Below are 16,696 nucleotides of genomic sequence, written 5' to 3' on the forward strand. Positions count from 1 at the left end.
GAACTTCTCAACTGAGCAGCCAAATACACCTGGAGACATGTATCTGCCAGTCAGTGGTCTTCTGCTGCATCACCAGTATCCTGAACTCGAGTCAACAGCAGTGAGGGCCTCACTCAGGCAGTGTCAGGCCTTGAGGATGGGACTCTGAATGCAGATCATCTAAATCCCCTGACATGGCTGGAAATATTAAAGAACAGTAAAACAGGAAGGAATGTAGTGGGTGTACTGGGAATAGTGTATCCCTGATAAATATGATTTAATCCCTCAGGAAAATCATGAGATATGAACAAATACTAAATGAATTAATTTTCAAATCCAATATTTAGGCAAATTTTATACTAGTCTTTTCAGATACATTAATTAAAGAATTTCTCTAAAAACACTCTGGAATTCACAATAGCCAAGATATGGAAACAACCTAAGTATACATCAAGAGAAGAATTAATACAGAAAATGTGGTATATATTTCAGTACACACACACACACACACACACACACACCCCAGAATATTATTCAGCCTTAAAAAAGGAGAGCCTGCCATTTGCCACAAAATGGATAGACTTAGAGGACATTATGCTAAGTGAAATAAGCCAGGAACAGAAAGAGAAATATTACATGATCTCATTTATGTGGAATCTAAAAAGAAAGTCTAATATACAGAGACAGAGAATAAAGCAGTGGTTACTGTGGGTAGGTGCTGGGGAGATGTAGATCAAATGATACAAAGTAGCATATATATAGGACAAACAAGTCTAGAGATCTAATGTACAACCTGAGGACTGTAGTTAATACAATTGTATTAAAGATTTTTGTTAAATAAGTAGATTTTAGCGCCTCTTGTCACACAAAAAAGTAAATATGTGAGATGATTGACATGTTCATTTGCTTCACTGTAGTAACCATTTTACTACCTATATGTATCCCATAACATCATGTGGTAAATCTCAAATATACACAATAAAATTTATTTTGAAAATAAAATAAAAATAATCTTGGTTAATTTTTGATGGCTATTTCACAATAACCTTTTGTTCATACAGAGTTTCAGAAAACTTATAATCAACAATAACCCAAAAGCCATCATAACATGCAAATTAAATAGTGTAAATGGTAAATGGATGACTTTGTTCTCATAAAAGTAAATAGAAGACTTAAGGGAGCAAAATTATAATATAATATACTTGAACTATTTGGTTTCACTCAGAAGAGGGTAATTGGCTGGTCTTTGGCTAGCCTCCAAATTGGATAATAATCTCCTACTTACTAATTCATTCCTTCCCTGTTTTGCAAATGAAATTTATAAATTATTCTTTACTTCCTTCGACCTTACATAAGCAGAACTTTCAGGTTCTACTAAATATCTGTCATAGTTCATTCTGTGGTGGCTACATGTCAATGGCTTCTGTGTTTACATTTAGCTAAATCACTTTATGGCATGTTTCAAAAGAAAAGAGTTATGTGAGTACATTTTTATACATCCCAGATGTATATGCTGTAATCTTATTTTAACATTACAGGTTATTGGCCAAAGTACATTACAATAATCTACCGTTGGGATCAGTGCCAGCTTTAAAGCTACTACGAGGTATCACGAGGTATGATTTGAGGAGCTGTTAGCACTGGGACCTTCAGTGGGAATGAAGCCAGTGTGGGAAAGCCAACATCAGGCTGGAGGGAGAGGATGCACACACCCGATGGGCTAGGCAGAGAGACTTCCTGATCAAAGATCTAGAGCCGGATGAGCAGACTGGATGCACACTGGTCAGAACAAGCCATGAAGATGACCAGGAAGGAAAGTACATACCGTGGAACCAAAGCTGGGCTTGCAGAGAGGTAAACAGAAACCAGAGGATTCACAGGAGACCACAGGGAGAGGAAAGGGGAGGATCGGAGAGTGCTAGTGGTCAGTAAGGTGCCAAGAAAGTAGCAAGTAGTGCAAAAGAATGGTGAGAAGAGCATTTCGCCTCAGCCCAGAAACTTCTTTTGTGCTTTTTGCTAGGGCAGGCACCAACCAGACAGCCACACCAAGGGCATAGCCATGCTGCAGCGAGGTAGTGCCTTCTGTGTGAGGGGCATAGCAAGACCTAATATTAATATTTACAAGTTTTTTCTTTTCTATATTCATGCTCTTGAAAAGAGTAAACAAGGGTAATATAAACTTTGATAGTTGTAAACATGGAATATAGAAAAAAGCCTGTGATTATGGGTGTCTGAGGGCACGGGAAACCCCTCAAAGGGAGAACAGGTTTTTCAATTGAGCTTTATTGAACAAAGGCATACAACACACATACATGGAGAAACAACTAAAAATGGGTCCTTGGATGTTCATAATTCTTAATGTAAATTCTAAAGAAAATCAATTTTTTTGATAATATGTTCTGTATGACTTTGGTAATTTAACAGTCTTGGATTTTTCTTTTTTTAAAATGTTTTTTTATCGAGGTAAAACATACTTACATATTTTACCATCTTTACCATTTTTAAGTATACAGTTCAGTGGTAATAAATACATTTATGTTCTTTCCCCTTCCTTCATCGCTGGGATTTCTTTTTCTGACTTTGGAGAAGGCTGGACAAATGATCTCTGAGATCCAGTGTCCCAATTCTATCAGTTTATAACTTCCAAATATAGGGTAAAACCCCACCCTTTTGATACCCTAAAGTGACTTTTTTGAATACCACAATGTTAAATATTAAGTAAGGGAAACCTTACCCCTGGAACTTTATGGTATTGTACTGAAGTGAACTCCATTACCAAAGTCAGAAGTGGAACTCGGGGTAAGGAGGAGGAGGAACAGCTGCCATATCCAGGGACCTTGAAAATTAAATTAGTTCCTCTTCCTGCTTTTGGACTCTTCCATGTTTCCTGTTTGTCAAAGCCAATCCAGATGGACATTACCCAAGCTCTTTCTCAGAACTGGCTTATTAGGGATAATTGGGTAAGGAATTTTCAGTAGGTCCTGATGTGCCAGTCCTGGTAACTTTCTCCTTACACTCATCTCTGTGTCTGCTTTTTTTCCCATTGTGAGTGTCTGAGAGATGAGAGGCTCACATCTCCATCTCTTCCATTTTAAAAGTGAGTAAGTATCCAGCATATATAAAGAACTCTTACAACTCAACAATAAATGACAAATAACCCAATTAAAAATGGGCAATGGATATGAATAGACATTTCTCTTAAAAAAAAAAAAAGACATAAAACAGCCAATAAAGCACATGAAAAGATTCTCAACATCACTAGTCATTAGGGAAATGCAAATTAAAACCACAATGAGACATCACTTCATATCCACTAGAATGGCTATAATCAAAAAGACAGACAATAACAAGTATTGGTAAGGACAGGGAGAAATTGGAATCCTTTACTGGTGGGAGTGTAATATGGTGCAGCATCTTTGGAAAACAGACAGTTCTTCAAAATGTTACACATGGAGTTAGCATATGACTCAACAACTCCACTCCTAGGTATATATGTCAGTGATTCTCCAATTCTCTGACACCAGCAGGTGTCCTATAATTCAATTCTATTCTGACACAAACTACCTGGAGTTAAGACGCCACAGGTTTAAGGGATGATTCCTACAAGACAGCCCTCATTTCAGATGCCAGTTGCAAGTTTCTGGTCCCCAGGCCACCTGCACTTCTGTCTGACTTGATTATAACTTCGTTGGGGTGTGGGGAAGCCCTTCTCAGGTTCATTTGCTAGAATGACTCATAGAACTCAGAAAAACATTTTACTTTTTTTTATTTGCTCTTTACAGGTTTATTATAGAGGATACAACTCGGGAACAGCCAAATGGAAGAGACTCAAAGGGCAAAGTGTGGGGGCAGGAGTAGAGCTTCCATACTTTTTCTGAGTGTGGCACCTCCCAGCACCTCCATGTGTTCACTAACCTGAAAGCTCTCTCAATCTTATTGTTCAAAAGTTTTTATAGAACTCAATCTCCAGCCTTTCTCCCCTCTCTGGTCAGAGGTCAAGGGATAGGGCTGAAAGTTCCAACCCTCTAATCTCACCTTTGGTCTTTCTGGTGACCATTCCCCACCCTAAAGCTATCTGGGGGACCCATCCTGAGTCGCCTCATTAGCACAAACTCTAGTCTGGTCAAAAGACACTTCTATCACTCAGGAAATCCCAAGCATTGTAGGAGCTCTGGGCCAGGAACCAAGGACAAAAGATCAAGTATATTTTTTATTATACCATAATACTCAAGATAATTAAAAACATATGACCACAAAAAAACTTGTACATGAATGAATGGTCATAGCAGCATTTTTCATAATAGCCCAAAAGTGGAAGCAACTAGAATGTCTATCAACTGATGAATGGATAAACAAAAAGTGGTATGTTCAACATAATGGAACATTATTTGATCATAATGGTGGTTATAGCGGTTAAGGCACAGAACCTGGAGTCTCTGACTCTTTAAGGGGAAAACTTGTCTCTGGCACTTATTAATTATGACTTTGGGCTTCTTTGTTTCTTAGTCTTAGTTTCCTCATCTGTAACATGAGGATAATAATAGTACCTGCTTTATAGAGTTGTTGTGGCAATTCTATCAGTTAATATATAGAAATTACTTAGATCAGGGCCTAGAACATTGTGTACTTAGAATATAATAAGTGGTCAAAGATTATTAAAGAAAATTTTACTAAGATTCCTTTGAAGTCTCACTTCCTTCTCTGACATTCTAGGACTTGATGTTTTTCTTCATTAAGTGAATCTTTGTTTAGTTTTCTAATGCCTATTGTTTGGAAATATGTGTGGGTTTTAAGTATTTTATTTGAGATCATTAGTTTTAAAATACTTTGCATCAACATTCTTTACCAGTCTGTGGAGTTAAGATGCTTGTATTCTTTGGTTCCTATTCAAATGTAAGAGGAGGAAATCTGTGCATTACAAAATGGAGAGAGATGATGAATTCAGATCTGGGCGTGCTGAGTGTGAAATAGCTGTGGTACATCCAAGTGGAGATGCCAGAGAGCTTTAGATTTTGGGTTCAATGAAAAATGATTGATTAATGGATAAATACGAGCTCAATTACAAAAAATGTGAACTTTTGACACCGTGAAACACATTTTAACCAAAATAATATTTAGTGTGGTGCAATGGAAAAGAGTGTGGGCTTGAGAGTTAAACAGGTTCAAGCCTGCCTTTGTCAAGCTCTGTGATTCTAGGCAATCACTTAACCCCTCTGAAATAATAACAGCAATCTCAAAATATTGTGTTAGTATCATATCAAACAATGAATGTCAAGTAAATAAGAAGTGAAGTTATCCTCAATGCTAAAGCATTAATTTTCTTTTTAGCTTGATGGTTTTTAAAAATGTATGTGAAATATTCATGTGCTAATTTGCCAATTAATACCACCAAGTTTAGTAATATGTTTTGTATCCACACAGCAGGAGCTTATTATCAATTCGAAATTTTCCACATTTTTAAAAAAATGTGTAATGATCAGAGCAATCAGAAATCCATGTCCCACTGTAGGTGTACATGTGCTATATGTCACCATGAGGCAATGGTAGTCATATTCTGTATCCTTGCTTATTGAGCTTGGTGAAGCCAGCCTGGAAATTCAGTACTCGTACAAGTTCCTATATTCCATATTTCTTGGTCCTAAGAGGAGAGAGTGGAGAAAATTCTATTACTGTATTCAGTATTACTGAATAATGTTTTAGTTCCACCAATGATATGTTCACTTACATAATAGCAGAAAGTAGCATGTAAACAACATGCTTTTTCACACTGCATTGATTGCCTGCTGAAAGCTATTTATATTTCCTTGCTAAGTCTTGGCTAGATGATTGATGGTCAATAAAATCAATAGTAACTTCTTGTTAAAAGCACCATGGATTTATCTGTGTCATGTAAGACTTGCATGGAATTCCAATTTTACATTTGATTTTATACGACTAATGCCCTTGGGATAACATTTCCTAGGGGGCAGGAGGGAGGATGGAATTATAAGCAACACCATTTTATCGGTTTCATGAATTGATGTGTCTTGGTGATGGCATAAATGTCTTCAGCAGTACGAGGTAATGAATTATACATATCTGTAGTTGAATCAGCTGATGTAAAGAAACTAAAGTATAGACAATCAAAAGAAGTAGATTATGTTAAAGAATCATTTTTATTTGGCTTTTTGGGTGAGTTGTGCTTAGAGTTGAGCCTGTATATATTTGATCGTCCAAGATTTTGCTCCCTACAAAATCACAAAGCCTGTTATGAAGATCTGTTTTAGGTAGAAACTGTTTAATTCCCCATATTCTCATTTACTCCTCTGTAACTGCTTTGTTCAGAAAATTGATAATGACCGATACACAGCGCAGGTTAGGAGTGTTATCCTTAGGCTTTTCTGGTACATGGGGGTGAGTGATGAGAATTTGGTGTCAGTTTCTTCTTAAAATGCAGGCTGTAAGTGAAGAGTAAAGAGGGATGAACCAAGCTCTCGATTAAGCTGAACTGATGCTGTCCAGCTGGAAGGTCAGTGTCACATGAATAAATCGGCAGTAGATAGGAATTAACCATCTATGTGTACCGTGTGTACTAGCTCCTGACAGAACGTGGCTAGCGCCACACAGAAGAACAGTGTTTAGTATTCTATTTCCAAAGCCAACTCTTTAAGGAACAGTTTCTTCTTTGATCAGAGCTGTTAGTATAAAACATGCAGTTCTGTTTCTGTACCAGGTTTATGAGGAATTGTGTTATCTGGCAGTGCCTAAATCCATTCTTAAACTATAGCTTTTTCCAGTTCACATATTCCTTTTTTATTTATGGTGAAAGGTGGACCAGCTATCCATTCTTAAACTGGAGGGTACATATTTTCTTTAAACCACATAGGCAAAAGGTACAAGAAAAAAACTGAAAGTAAACATAAGACTATACACCTGCTTACAAGCTAGACATACTTCTATGTTTTCAAAAATGGACTTATAAATGTTTTAGATCTGCAGAAATATTAAGATACTTAAAATATCTATGTACCATTTTTATTTTTAAAATCTACTTATTCTTTTATGTTATTTTTGTGTGTAAATTTTAAGGTGCATTATTTTGTAAGAAGTGGGACAATGACTCCATGGCTGAGCTGATACAAGCTCACTGCCTGTCATTAGTTCCAACAGGGAGGCAGGATAGACCCCTTACAAGGTCATCTGGCCTGCACCGCTGATGATCTGGTCTGTGGAATACTCAACATACTCGTCTCTCCTTTCCTCCCGCCCTGTATTTTCTTTAAATTTATTTTGTCACAAGGAAACTTAGGAGAAAAAGGAATCTTAATTTATCAGTAATTTTCATACATGAGAATTAAAGGACTCCAGCTATTTATTAAGTCATTGTAGTTTACAAGGTCGTAAAACTGTGCTTTATAGGTCATATATTTCCTGGTCTTATCAAGAAAGTAGGACAGAATGGCAGCTAAATACCATGAGCTCCAGAGTCAGACAGCCTGGATTCCAATCCTTGGCGCTGCCACTTACAACTGGTGTGACTTTATAATCTTTCTGTGTCCCAGTTTTCTCATAGGAAGATGTGTGAGTTATAAAGATTAAATGAGAAAATGCTGTGAAGAGCTTAGAACAGTGTCTGCCACACAGTAAGTGCTCAGTATACTTTAGCAAAAAGCATGAAATACAGCTTTTCAAATGTAATGATTACTGTCAGGCTAATATGAGAAATCTAAAATATTGGGCTATATTGCTAATTATTAATTTTCCTCTTATTGATTATTTTCTTTATTAAACCAACCTTTATCTAACCTTTACTAAGTCCAGAAATGGGGTAAAAAGAAGATATTTAAGAAAAAGTCTATGACATTGAGTTATTAGGGTCCAGTGGAAGATCCTAGCATAAGTAATTATAATACAGTGGGAGGATGTTCAGTGTGAGAACACAGGTTTGGGAGCTATGGAGGGGGGTGAGGTGTATAGAAGACAGGGCTGGAAGGACAGTTTGGATCAATCGACTGAGGCGACTGAGATGACCAGATTTGTTTCGGACAATCAGGTACATGAGGAGTGGAAACCATGGAGTGGATGAGTTTCTAGAAACAGGCATGTTGAGGAGGAGAGAGAAGTCAATGATGTTTATTTATTCATGACTAGAAACTCTAGAAAAGTTTTCTTCCTTCTTCAGCTTAAAATGAATCAGTCAAAATGAAGAAAACTCCCTCTCTACAGTTAAAAAGCCCAAGAACGCCTGTGATGAAACCCAGCTGGGGTGAGGGATGCTGCTGGTGCAGGTTGAGACTCCTGTCGGGGAAGCGGCCTCCGGTTCTTGGTTGGTCAGCAGCCTGGACTGGTCGGAGGCCGGCGAGGCTGGCTCATTGGAGCCGGGCTTGGCAAGTTAGTCGGGTGATCTGAAGGTCTGGATTAAGAAAATGGTAGTGGGCAAGCCGGGTGGACATGGAGAGAAGGAGGAGCTCAGTGGGGAAGCTGGAAGGCCAGATGGTGTCAAGGAGAAGGTAGATGGGATTGCGACTAGACCTATGGCCACCATGCTTGTACTTGAAAGCAGGAAAGTTAAAAAGATGGCAAAGCCCGGGACAAACAAAAGTCAAATGATGTTGTGGTGATTTTCCTAATGCAGATGAGTAAACAGGGAATAACTGTTGTCAAATGCATTTTGCTTGAGTTTTCCTGAGTACTCTCACTTGGAGATATTTCTCAGTTTAGGGCAGGGGTTGAGTTTAGGGTTGGGGATGAAACTGCGGTAAGAACACCCTAGGGAAGTGTTTCTGGCTTTGAGATGCCTCCTAGGATGAATTAGATATGCTGCTGACAAAACCTAGATCTGGTCTATGGTAGTCTGGATGTACTGCCAGTGGCCCTTTTATAGATAACTCTTCTCCTAAGGTTAGAAACTGGAGACAGGCATTATTTTATGGAATAGAAAAAAGAAATAAAAAATAAAGAAACTGACCCCAAATGTCAATATGAAAATATTAGCAAAGCCTGGAATGTAATAGGCAAAGTACTACTCATTTAACTTTCACAAACTGTTGTGCTATGTTGTCTTAGGAGCAAGGCTAGAATTGTAACATTTTGTCTTTTTTTGCTTTATCAAAAGTATTTTTAAAACAATCTATTTCTATCTACCACAGTTTAATGAAAAACTCAATTAAACCACTCATTTGGCATCACGTATGCAAAGCCTAAATGTAGTCAAAAGTAGATCAAAGTAGTTTTTTAAAAATTATATTACATTAGTATTCCTCATGCCTAAAATCATTTTTCAGAGTTAAATTACCTGTAATAGAAAGGGAGGCAACATGTGTTCAAGTCCGTATCTATAAATACTACAAAACTTATGTTAACTGTTTTTACATCTTTAACTTCAATGTTTAAAGAATAACATAAATTTGCTTTAAGAATTAACATAAGATTTAAGGATAGGCTTACCGCAGACATTCGCCCACCAGCTGGAATTTTAGGGTATTTTACTCTGCATAGATAAGAAATTAATAACAATTAACTCCTTGCTAACTTATTCATTAATCATTGCCTGGACTAGTGTTCCCCAAAGCTGTGTGGCACTCAAAAAGAATTTCCAAAGTTGACTAAGTTTGGAAAATGCTAGGTTGAATCAAGTAGCTTTCTTTGCTGTAGGTATCAGTATATTGATATAATAACGTACAATGTGAACTTTCAGGAGTGTCCTTAGAGTGGAGAGTCTCAAACATATTTAACTATGGACAATTTGTGGGGACACAGTTTGAGAAATTCTGATCTAAAGTATGAGTCAAAAAAAAATGAATTCTGGATTTCTCATACATATCTTCAGAGGTTTCTTGCCTTTGAAAACAACAAAATTGATTCTTGGCAGCAGTTTGATTTCAGAATCTCCCTGTCCAGTCTAATGCTCTTAAAAGTGTCTTCACTGCATCCCTGTCTGGTCCAATACTCTTAAAAGTGCCTTTACCATATATGAGTAATTTAGAGTTGGTTTTTAAAAAATGCCCTTAGGCCTCTTTGTAAGCAGCCTCACAATAAATATGGTTGAAGAAACCAGCCAAGAGGCTAGTAAAGGCTGTCTACCCATACTGAATGGGTAGACAACATTAAATATTCTATGATTTCTGCTTCATTGAATCAAAACTGCCTCTCCATTTGTATTTATGGCATCAGAATGCAACCTTTTTTTTCTTTTTTGAGACAGGGTCTCACTCTGCTACTCAGGCTGGAGTGAGTGCAGCAGTACAATCAAAGCTCACTACAGCCTCAACCTCCTAGGTGATCCTCGTGCCTCAGTTTCCCAAACAGCTAGGACCATAGGTGTGCACTGGCCATGCCCAGCTAATTTTTTATTTTTTGTAGAGATGGGGTATTGCTATGTTATCCAAGCTGGTCTCAAACTCCTGGCCTCAAGCAATCCTCCCACCTCAACCTCCCAAAGTGCTGGGACTACAGGTGTGAGCCACCATGCCCAGCCAAGAATTCAGCCTTCTAAGCATAGTATTCTAAAGACAATATCTAGAATTAATAAGAATGAGAATTGTCAAAGACAAACGTTTATATGTGTTAATTTATGTGCTTTTGCAAGCAAGGACTTCTCTGTTGAAAGTGGCAGGAAACAAAGGCAAACTAGCTAAAGAAAGAAAAAGGACTCTCAGTGGACATAGACATGGGTAAGAAATTAGATGCTGTTGTTGTAATTCACTGAGATTTAAAGATTGTTTGTTAGGGCAGAAAACTTAGTCCAAGCTGACTAATATAGATAGTGAACTTAGTTTCTAGCTTTCCAGTTCCACTCTCCTTGTGAGTTGATTTTATTTCAATTCCCATGAAATCCTCTGAGACTACCTAAGTGGGTTTCTGGCCTGTATAACCAACAATCCCTGCTAAAACTGATAAAAAAATGATATTTATCTAGAACTATTTTGTCTTAAACATTTATTACACAATGGGTTCTACCCTCCCCTATGCCAACCTTAATTTATAGGCATATACACACTTTGAAAAGTCCATTAACTTGTTTAGGTGAGGGAAGTGCAATTTACTGTACTGATGGTAAGGACAATTTTTTGCCTGGACATTATTCATAGTACCCAATAACAGATGGCTGTATAATTTTCTCTTACTGTATGCAAACTGTGATTTGACCTGAAATCCCAATTAATAACATCTTTTCATAGCATATACAGGAAAAACAATTTCTAATACTTCAGAGTGGTAACAATATCTTTATTGGACAATCTGAAAAAAACTGAGTCATATCAGCTATCATTTTAGCTTTGTTATGGAAAAACAAAATGCTATTGCTTAATACATAAACTTTTGTGTAGTATTCTTATTTCTTGAGCTTAACTCAACTGAGTATTCTCTCTGGACCCATGAGGATGTGGCTCCCTCTTTTAGGCCACCTTCCAGAGTAGTCTTGGACTACACTCTACGCTCTGAAAGGAAGAAGCAAAGTACCCTAAATTGGGAGGTGAGGTTTTTATGCAGTAATTGTTGACCAGTGAGACACTGACTTCTATTTTACACAAATGGTTTATAGTTGTGCCAAACTGAAATTAGTAAATTATAAACATTATTTTCTCAAAATCCTTTCACAGATACTGTTTTAACTCCTTTACATCCTTGTGGGTGGGAAGCACACAGAGGTTCTGAGACTTGCTCAAAGTCTCCTGCAAGTAAGTGGCAGCATCAGTTCTGGAACCTGGATCTCCTGACCCCTAGTTCTTTCCATTACACCTTAGTACAAAGAGGAACAACTGTCTTCTCTGTAACATTCTCTTTAAAATCTGTAAAAATGTTTACATTGCACACAGAATGTTTTCATTGTACCAGAAGTAAAAGAAATTTTAAAACATGAACATATGCTACCTGTTACATTTACCACAGGAACATATAAATTATAATGCATTTACTGCTGATATATGGTCAACTGAATATCATTTTAGTAGCATTATATAACACATTTCGCTACACAAGTATTTAATGAGATGCCACCATAAAAGCTAAGCAGATATTTTTTCCAGAATACTTTGGAAATAAAACTATATAAACTGACAATTTTTTAAAGATGTTATTTAAATTGCAAATCTCCATTAAAAAAAAAAGATAAGAGAGAAATAACATTTGATACAAGATTCAGAATGAATAGTGTTTAGGATAGAAAGGAAAAGAATATCTTTGCTCATTAGCACAAACACAAAAGAATGGTTACAAATATATTACTGATTCAGTGATTGGTAAAACACATCAGGAATTCAAGGATAATGTTAGGATTTAGGAATGTGAACTGCTTAAAATTAAAAAGAAATAACAGTGGCTCCAATTGCCCATTTTAAATTGTCTATAAAATCATTTTTTTGCATTGCAATTATTTTACCAACCTAAGTTGAATAAAGGACTATAGCCAGTGATGATACTAAATAAAAACTGCTACCAGATATTTGACTCATAAGACCACTTCACGTAATGTTATTTTTTACGGATCTTGGAGGCCACAAATATCTGAAAAACATTTTAATTTGGTCAATTGACAACTAATGAATTTCAACCAGTTGTTTTTAAAACCACTTAAAAAATAAACTTCAGCCATTTTGTCTTGAATGTGTAAGATGATGACATATGCCTGTGGGAAATACTTATTCACAGGATATTCTTAGTAGAAATGACTAATATGGTAGAATATGAATGAAAACTATTCAGGTCTAGTAATAACCTGTGTTGATAACTAACTGCCCAACTTTGGGAGACATGCTTAGTTTAATTCTTTGCTCACTGGTTTTTGAAGGACATAGAAATTCCAGCCCAAGAGCTTTTATGGAGATAGTGGTATCATTAACTAAAACACAGACTATATGAGAAAATTAGCAGTAACACATTAACTTTCTTATTAAGGAAATAAGATGGGGGAGTAATGTTTGTTGTTCATCTAACAGATGACAAATGAATGCTAAAATCTGTCATCCTTCTGCCTTACTTATTCTTGGTAGTTTAATAATCCTTATATTGACTGAACAAAAATATGCCAACTTACTGTTTTGAAAAAAATGTGCAGAAAGTCAGAGAATAGATGGTCTTTTAGCCTATTTATCTTATGTCTCAAGGGTTTTAACAGTATTCTTCTTTAGCAGAGATATCCAGATTTTAACCCAGTCAGCACCACAGTGTGTACTCAACAACTTCTATTACCAATAAAACAAATGGTTTAACATTTCAAATCTACGTGGGGCTTGACAGAGATTTAAAGGTTCTTTTTGGTCTTAATGGATCAAGTATTGGCTTTTCTTCACAGAAAAATAAAGCTGTGGTTTGACCATGCTAATTAGCTTGTGGCTCTAAATTCTTTTTCCAGACAGGGTGGTTAATTTCCTAGTTCCAATGATACTTTTAGGGCAATTCAACATAGGCTACAGTTAGCAATTTAAGAGTGAAATCATAATATGAAGAAAAAAATTGTCTGTGAACTAAAGTTTTGAAAACTTTCAAAAGTAAATGTCATTTTTAAAAGCTGAAAGTGTTTTAAAAACAGTGGTGTGTGCCTAGTGGGTTCAAATTTGTGCTAAATGCAATTTCCATCAGTACAAACATGGTTTAATTGGTTATATGTGAGAATACAATGACTGTAAACATAGATCACAATCAATTGGGTAAGGAGCTGAGAAAACCTCCACTGATTGCTGCAAATGGTGACATTTTATTTTTTTCTGGCTCTAAATAAAATATCAGTGTTTCAGCCTTAACCTCAGGGTTGGCCACACTCAAAGGGTAGCCTTTCTATTCTCGAAGGAATGCTGTGAACTCACAGTGGGGCCGCAGCTGAGGCAAGAACACCCTCTTCAGTCCTACCTCATTCTTGGGCATGCATCACAGTGATGTAAAGACAACCTCCCTCCAATAATCCTGAACCCCTATCGTGCCCTCCACACCCCCAACTAAAAGGATCATTTAAAAAGTCAAAGTCAAATTTATGCACCTCTCCTGGAGTGCTTTCCTCCCTTCTAAACAGTATAGGCATAATATTATAAAGATCTCTTTCCTCATGAGGTTTATTTTCTAGTGTGTGTGTATTTGTAGGGGGAGCAATAGATAAAATACAAAAATAACATGATAAGTAAAATATACAGCATGCCAGATAGTGATAAGAAGTATTACTGAGAAAAATAAAGCTGGGAGGGAAGTGGGGGGTGTCTGTCTAGGTGGGTGGCACTGCAAAGGTGACATCTGAGCAAAGACCTGAAGGAGGCAAGTGAGTGAGCCATTCTGATCCAGGGGACTGGGGAAGGAGAGTCTCAGGCTGAGGAGGCACCAAATGCAAAGGCCCTGGGGTGGAAAGGTACGTGGTGTTGGCTGAAGAACAGCAAAAGGCACAGTGTGGCTGGAGCAGAGGGAGTGAGTGGGAGGAGGCCAAACCGGAACAGGCCATGTAGGTCCTGCTATTCTACCGACTGTCTGAGAAGCATAGGGAATCACTGGAGGGTTCTCAGCAGAGGAATGGCACAACCTGACATGTAAAGCACTCTTCTCTTCTTAAATAGCCATGGTGGAAGCATCATCGAAAGAGACCAGAAAGATAAATATGGTAACAGGTGTCCCAAAGTTTGCACATACAACTACTGAAAGAGGAAAAGGGTTGAATCCTGGAGGCGCGGCGTGTGGTAGTTGGAAGAAGGGGGTTTCCCAGGGAGACATCCGCCTGACTTTCAGGCCGCGACCGCGCAGAAAACTCGGTCCTTGGCACACCAATCCCAGGTCCCCCTCCCAGGAGGGTCAGGGCCCGAGCCTGCACACCACATTGCTATGGCAACTGTAGGCTCCCCTCTCCTCTCTGCTTCCTAAGCGGTGGGCACCCGGACAGCGCGTTGCCTTCAGCTGGAGAGACACATCTGACCCAGCGCGCGCTCATCAGCATTCCGCCCGCTGCGTCTCCCCCGCCCCCGCGGTGCCACACAGCTCCCGCCTATCCAGCAACTACAGCCTCCTGCTGTCAGTGAGACCCCACCGCCCCCACACCATACCCTGCCCGGGGGCTCACAGCCCACCTTGCCCTGGACCGTGCCTAGCGGCCCTGGGCACTGACACGGCTGTGCCTAGCTACGCAGGGCTTTCCTTACACTGACTGTGGCCACAGGCTGCAGACCCTCCGCGGAGAGGGGGCGCCCTGCACCCGGCTCGCAGGCAGTGCGTCCCGGTAGACTCGCTCTTAAGGCATCCCTGCAACAACTCTCTAGGGACATTCAACTCCCCTGTGAGCCGTTTTACGATCCCCTCACGCCTCCTGCAATGCACCAGACCCGGGAGGTAAACATCGAAGGCACCTGCATTGCGCCCCCGCTGGGATGCGCTGTGCGCAAAAGAGGAGACTGTCTGCGGCCAAACCAGAGAGCATCGGAGGCGCAGGGACTTAGGAGTGGGTCTTCTTAGGACTCACCTTGTGCAGTTTCCACATGGCTCCCAGAGCCTTGACTTCGTGGCTGGAATGTTTGCCCTCCTCCAAACACTGGTAGCACACGGGCATCTTGCACTGCACGCAGTACATGCTGTGGTTCTCCAGCTCGTGGTCTGTGCAGGTGGAGACCTTCCGCGGGCTCAGTCTCCGGCTCACGCGGCCCTGAGCTGGGGGCACCAGGCGGTGCTTGGCTAGGGGTCCCCGTGGCGGGTGGCAGCGCAGGCGGCACGGATCGCAGTAGAAGACATCGCACTGTTCGCACATGACCGTGGCCTCCTTGGGCACCTTCTCGCAGAGCTGGCACTTGAGGGCCGCGGCTTTGCTCTGCTGGTAGCGGTCAATCACCCCTTCCAGGACACGGTTCTTGGGGAAGCCGCGGAGCCCCCGGTCATCCAAGATGAGACTGCGGTGGCACTGGGGGCAGGTGATACAGGAGTTGCGGGGTATCGGGGCCAGGGCCGGTGACAGGTGGGTGGCGGGTGGCGGCATAGCTGGGGGAAACACGCGGACGCCGTTGGGGGACTTCTGGCACGGGGTAGTGGGGGCGCTGGCGAAACCCCCGTAGGAGCCATAGCCGCTGTCCGCCTCGCTGTACAGGCTCATCTTGTCCAGGTCCAGATAGTCATAGTCGGAGACCCCAGAGCCCGAGGCCCGACGGCTCTGAGGGGACTCAGATTCCGGGGTCTGCACCAGGATGTTGCGGGCGCACGCCTGACATAAATTGTGAGAGCAGGGCAGGATGATGGGCTCCCGATAGAAGGAGCCACAGACGGGGCATTTTAACTCCTCTTCCATCTCTTCCATGGGGACCGGTCGGGGAGCGAGGCAGCGGCGGCTGCAGCGGGTGCCGGAGCTGGAGAGCTGGCCCACGGGTCTGTCTTGTCCAGCACCTTGGCCAGCGGCAGCGGCGGCTGCTGTGGTGGCTGCTGTGGTGGCGGCTGCTGTAGTGGCGGCTTCCCGCGTCGTCTTGGCGCCGACACCCAGCGAGGCGCTCTCTCTGAGAGCCGCGGAGTCGCCGAGCTGCGCGCCAGCTCAGGACCGCCCCCTCCTCTCCTCCTAGTCCCGCCCCAGCCCGTGAGCCGCGGCCCATTGGGCGGCGGGCGAGAGAGCGAAGCTCTTATTGGCCAAACGCCCTGTCCGTCTTCTCTCCTCCGCAGGCCACAGGGGGTTTGCTGGCGTCTGGGGTTGAGGGGTGTCTTTGCTCCCGGCTGCATGATCTCGGGAGGGGGCTGGCGTGCGGAGGCTAGGGGACCGGGAAGGAGGAATTAGGCGGGATGACTCATCCTTCGC

General features: G+C 40.7%; 1 protein-coding gene across 24 annotated transcripts in view; it reads right to left on the reverse strand.

The window, feature by feature from the left end:
- The window catches only part of TRIM9 (tripartite motif containing 9), a 105,260-nt gene extending 88,854 nt beyond the window's left edge, over nucleotides 1-16,406 (reverse strand). For 22 of the 24 annotated variants that reach the window (XR_011232346.1, XR_011232340.1, XR_011232370.1 and 19 more), the window contains exon 1: nucleotides 15,389-16,406. Coding sequence is in view for 21 of the 24 variants with exons in the window: in XM_069464881.1 (XP_069320982.1) it covers nucleotides 15,389-16,210 (822 nt within the window). In the remaining 3 variants the exon portion in view is untranslated. The remainder of the gene's footprint in view (nucleotides 1-15,388) is intronic. The other 2 variants (XM_069464872.1, XM_069464882.1) reach the window with 1 other exon arrangement.
- Nucleotides 16,407-16,696: the final 290 nt, after the last annotated feature.

The sequence above is a fragment of the Eulemur rufifrons genome, chromosome 2 (genome assembly GCF_041146395.1).
Source record: "Eulemur rufifrons isolate Redbay chromosome 2, OSU_ERuf_1, whole genome shotgun sequence".
Lineage (NCBI taxonomy): Eukaryota > Metazoa > Chordata > Mammalia > Primates > Lemuridae > Eulemur > Eulemur rufifrons.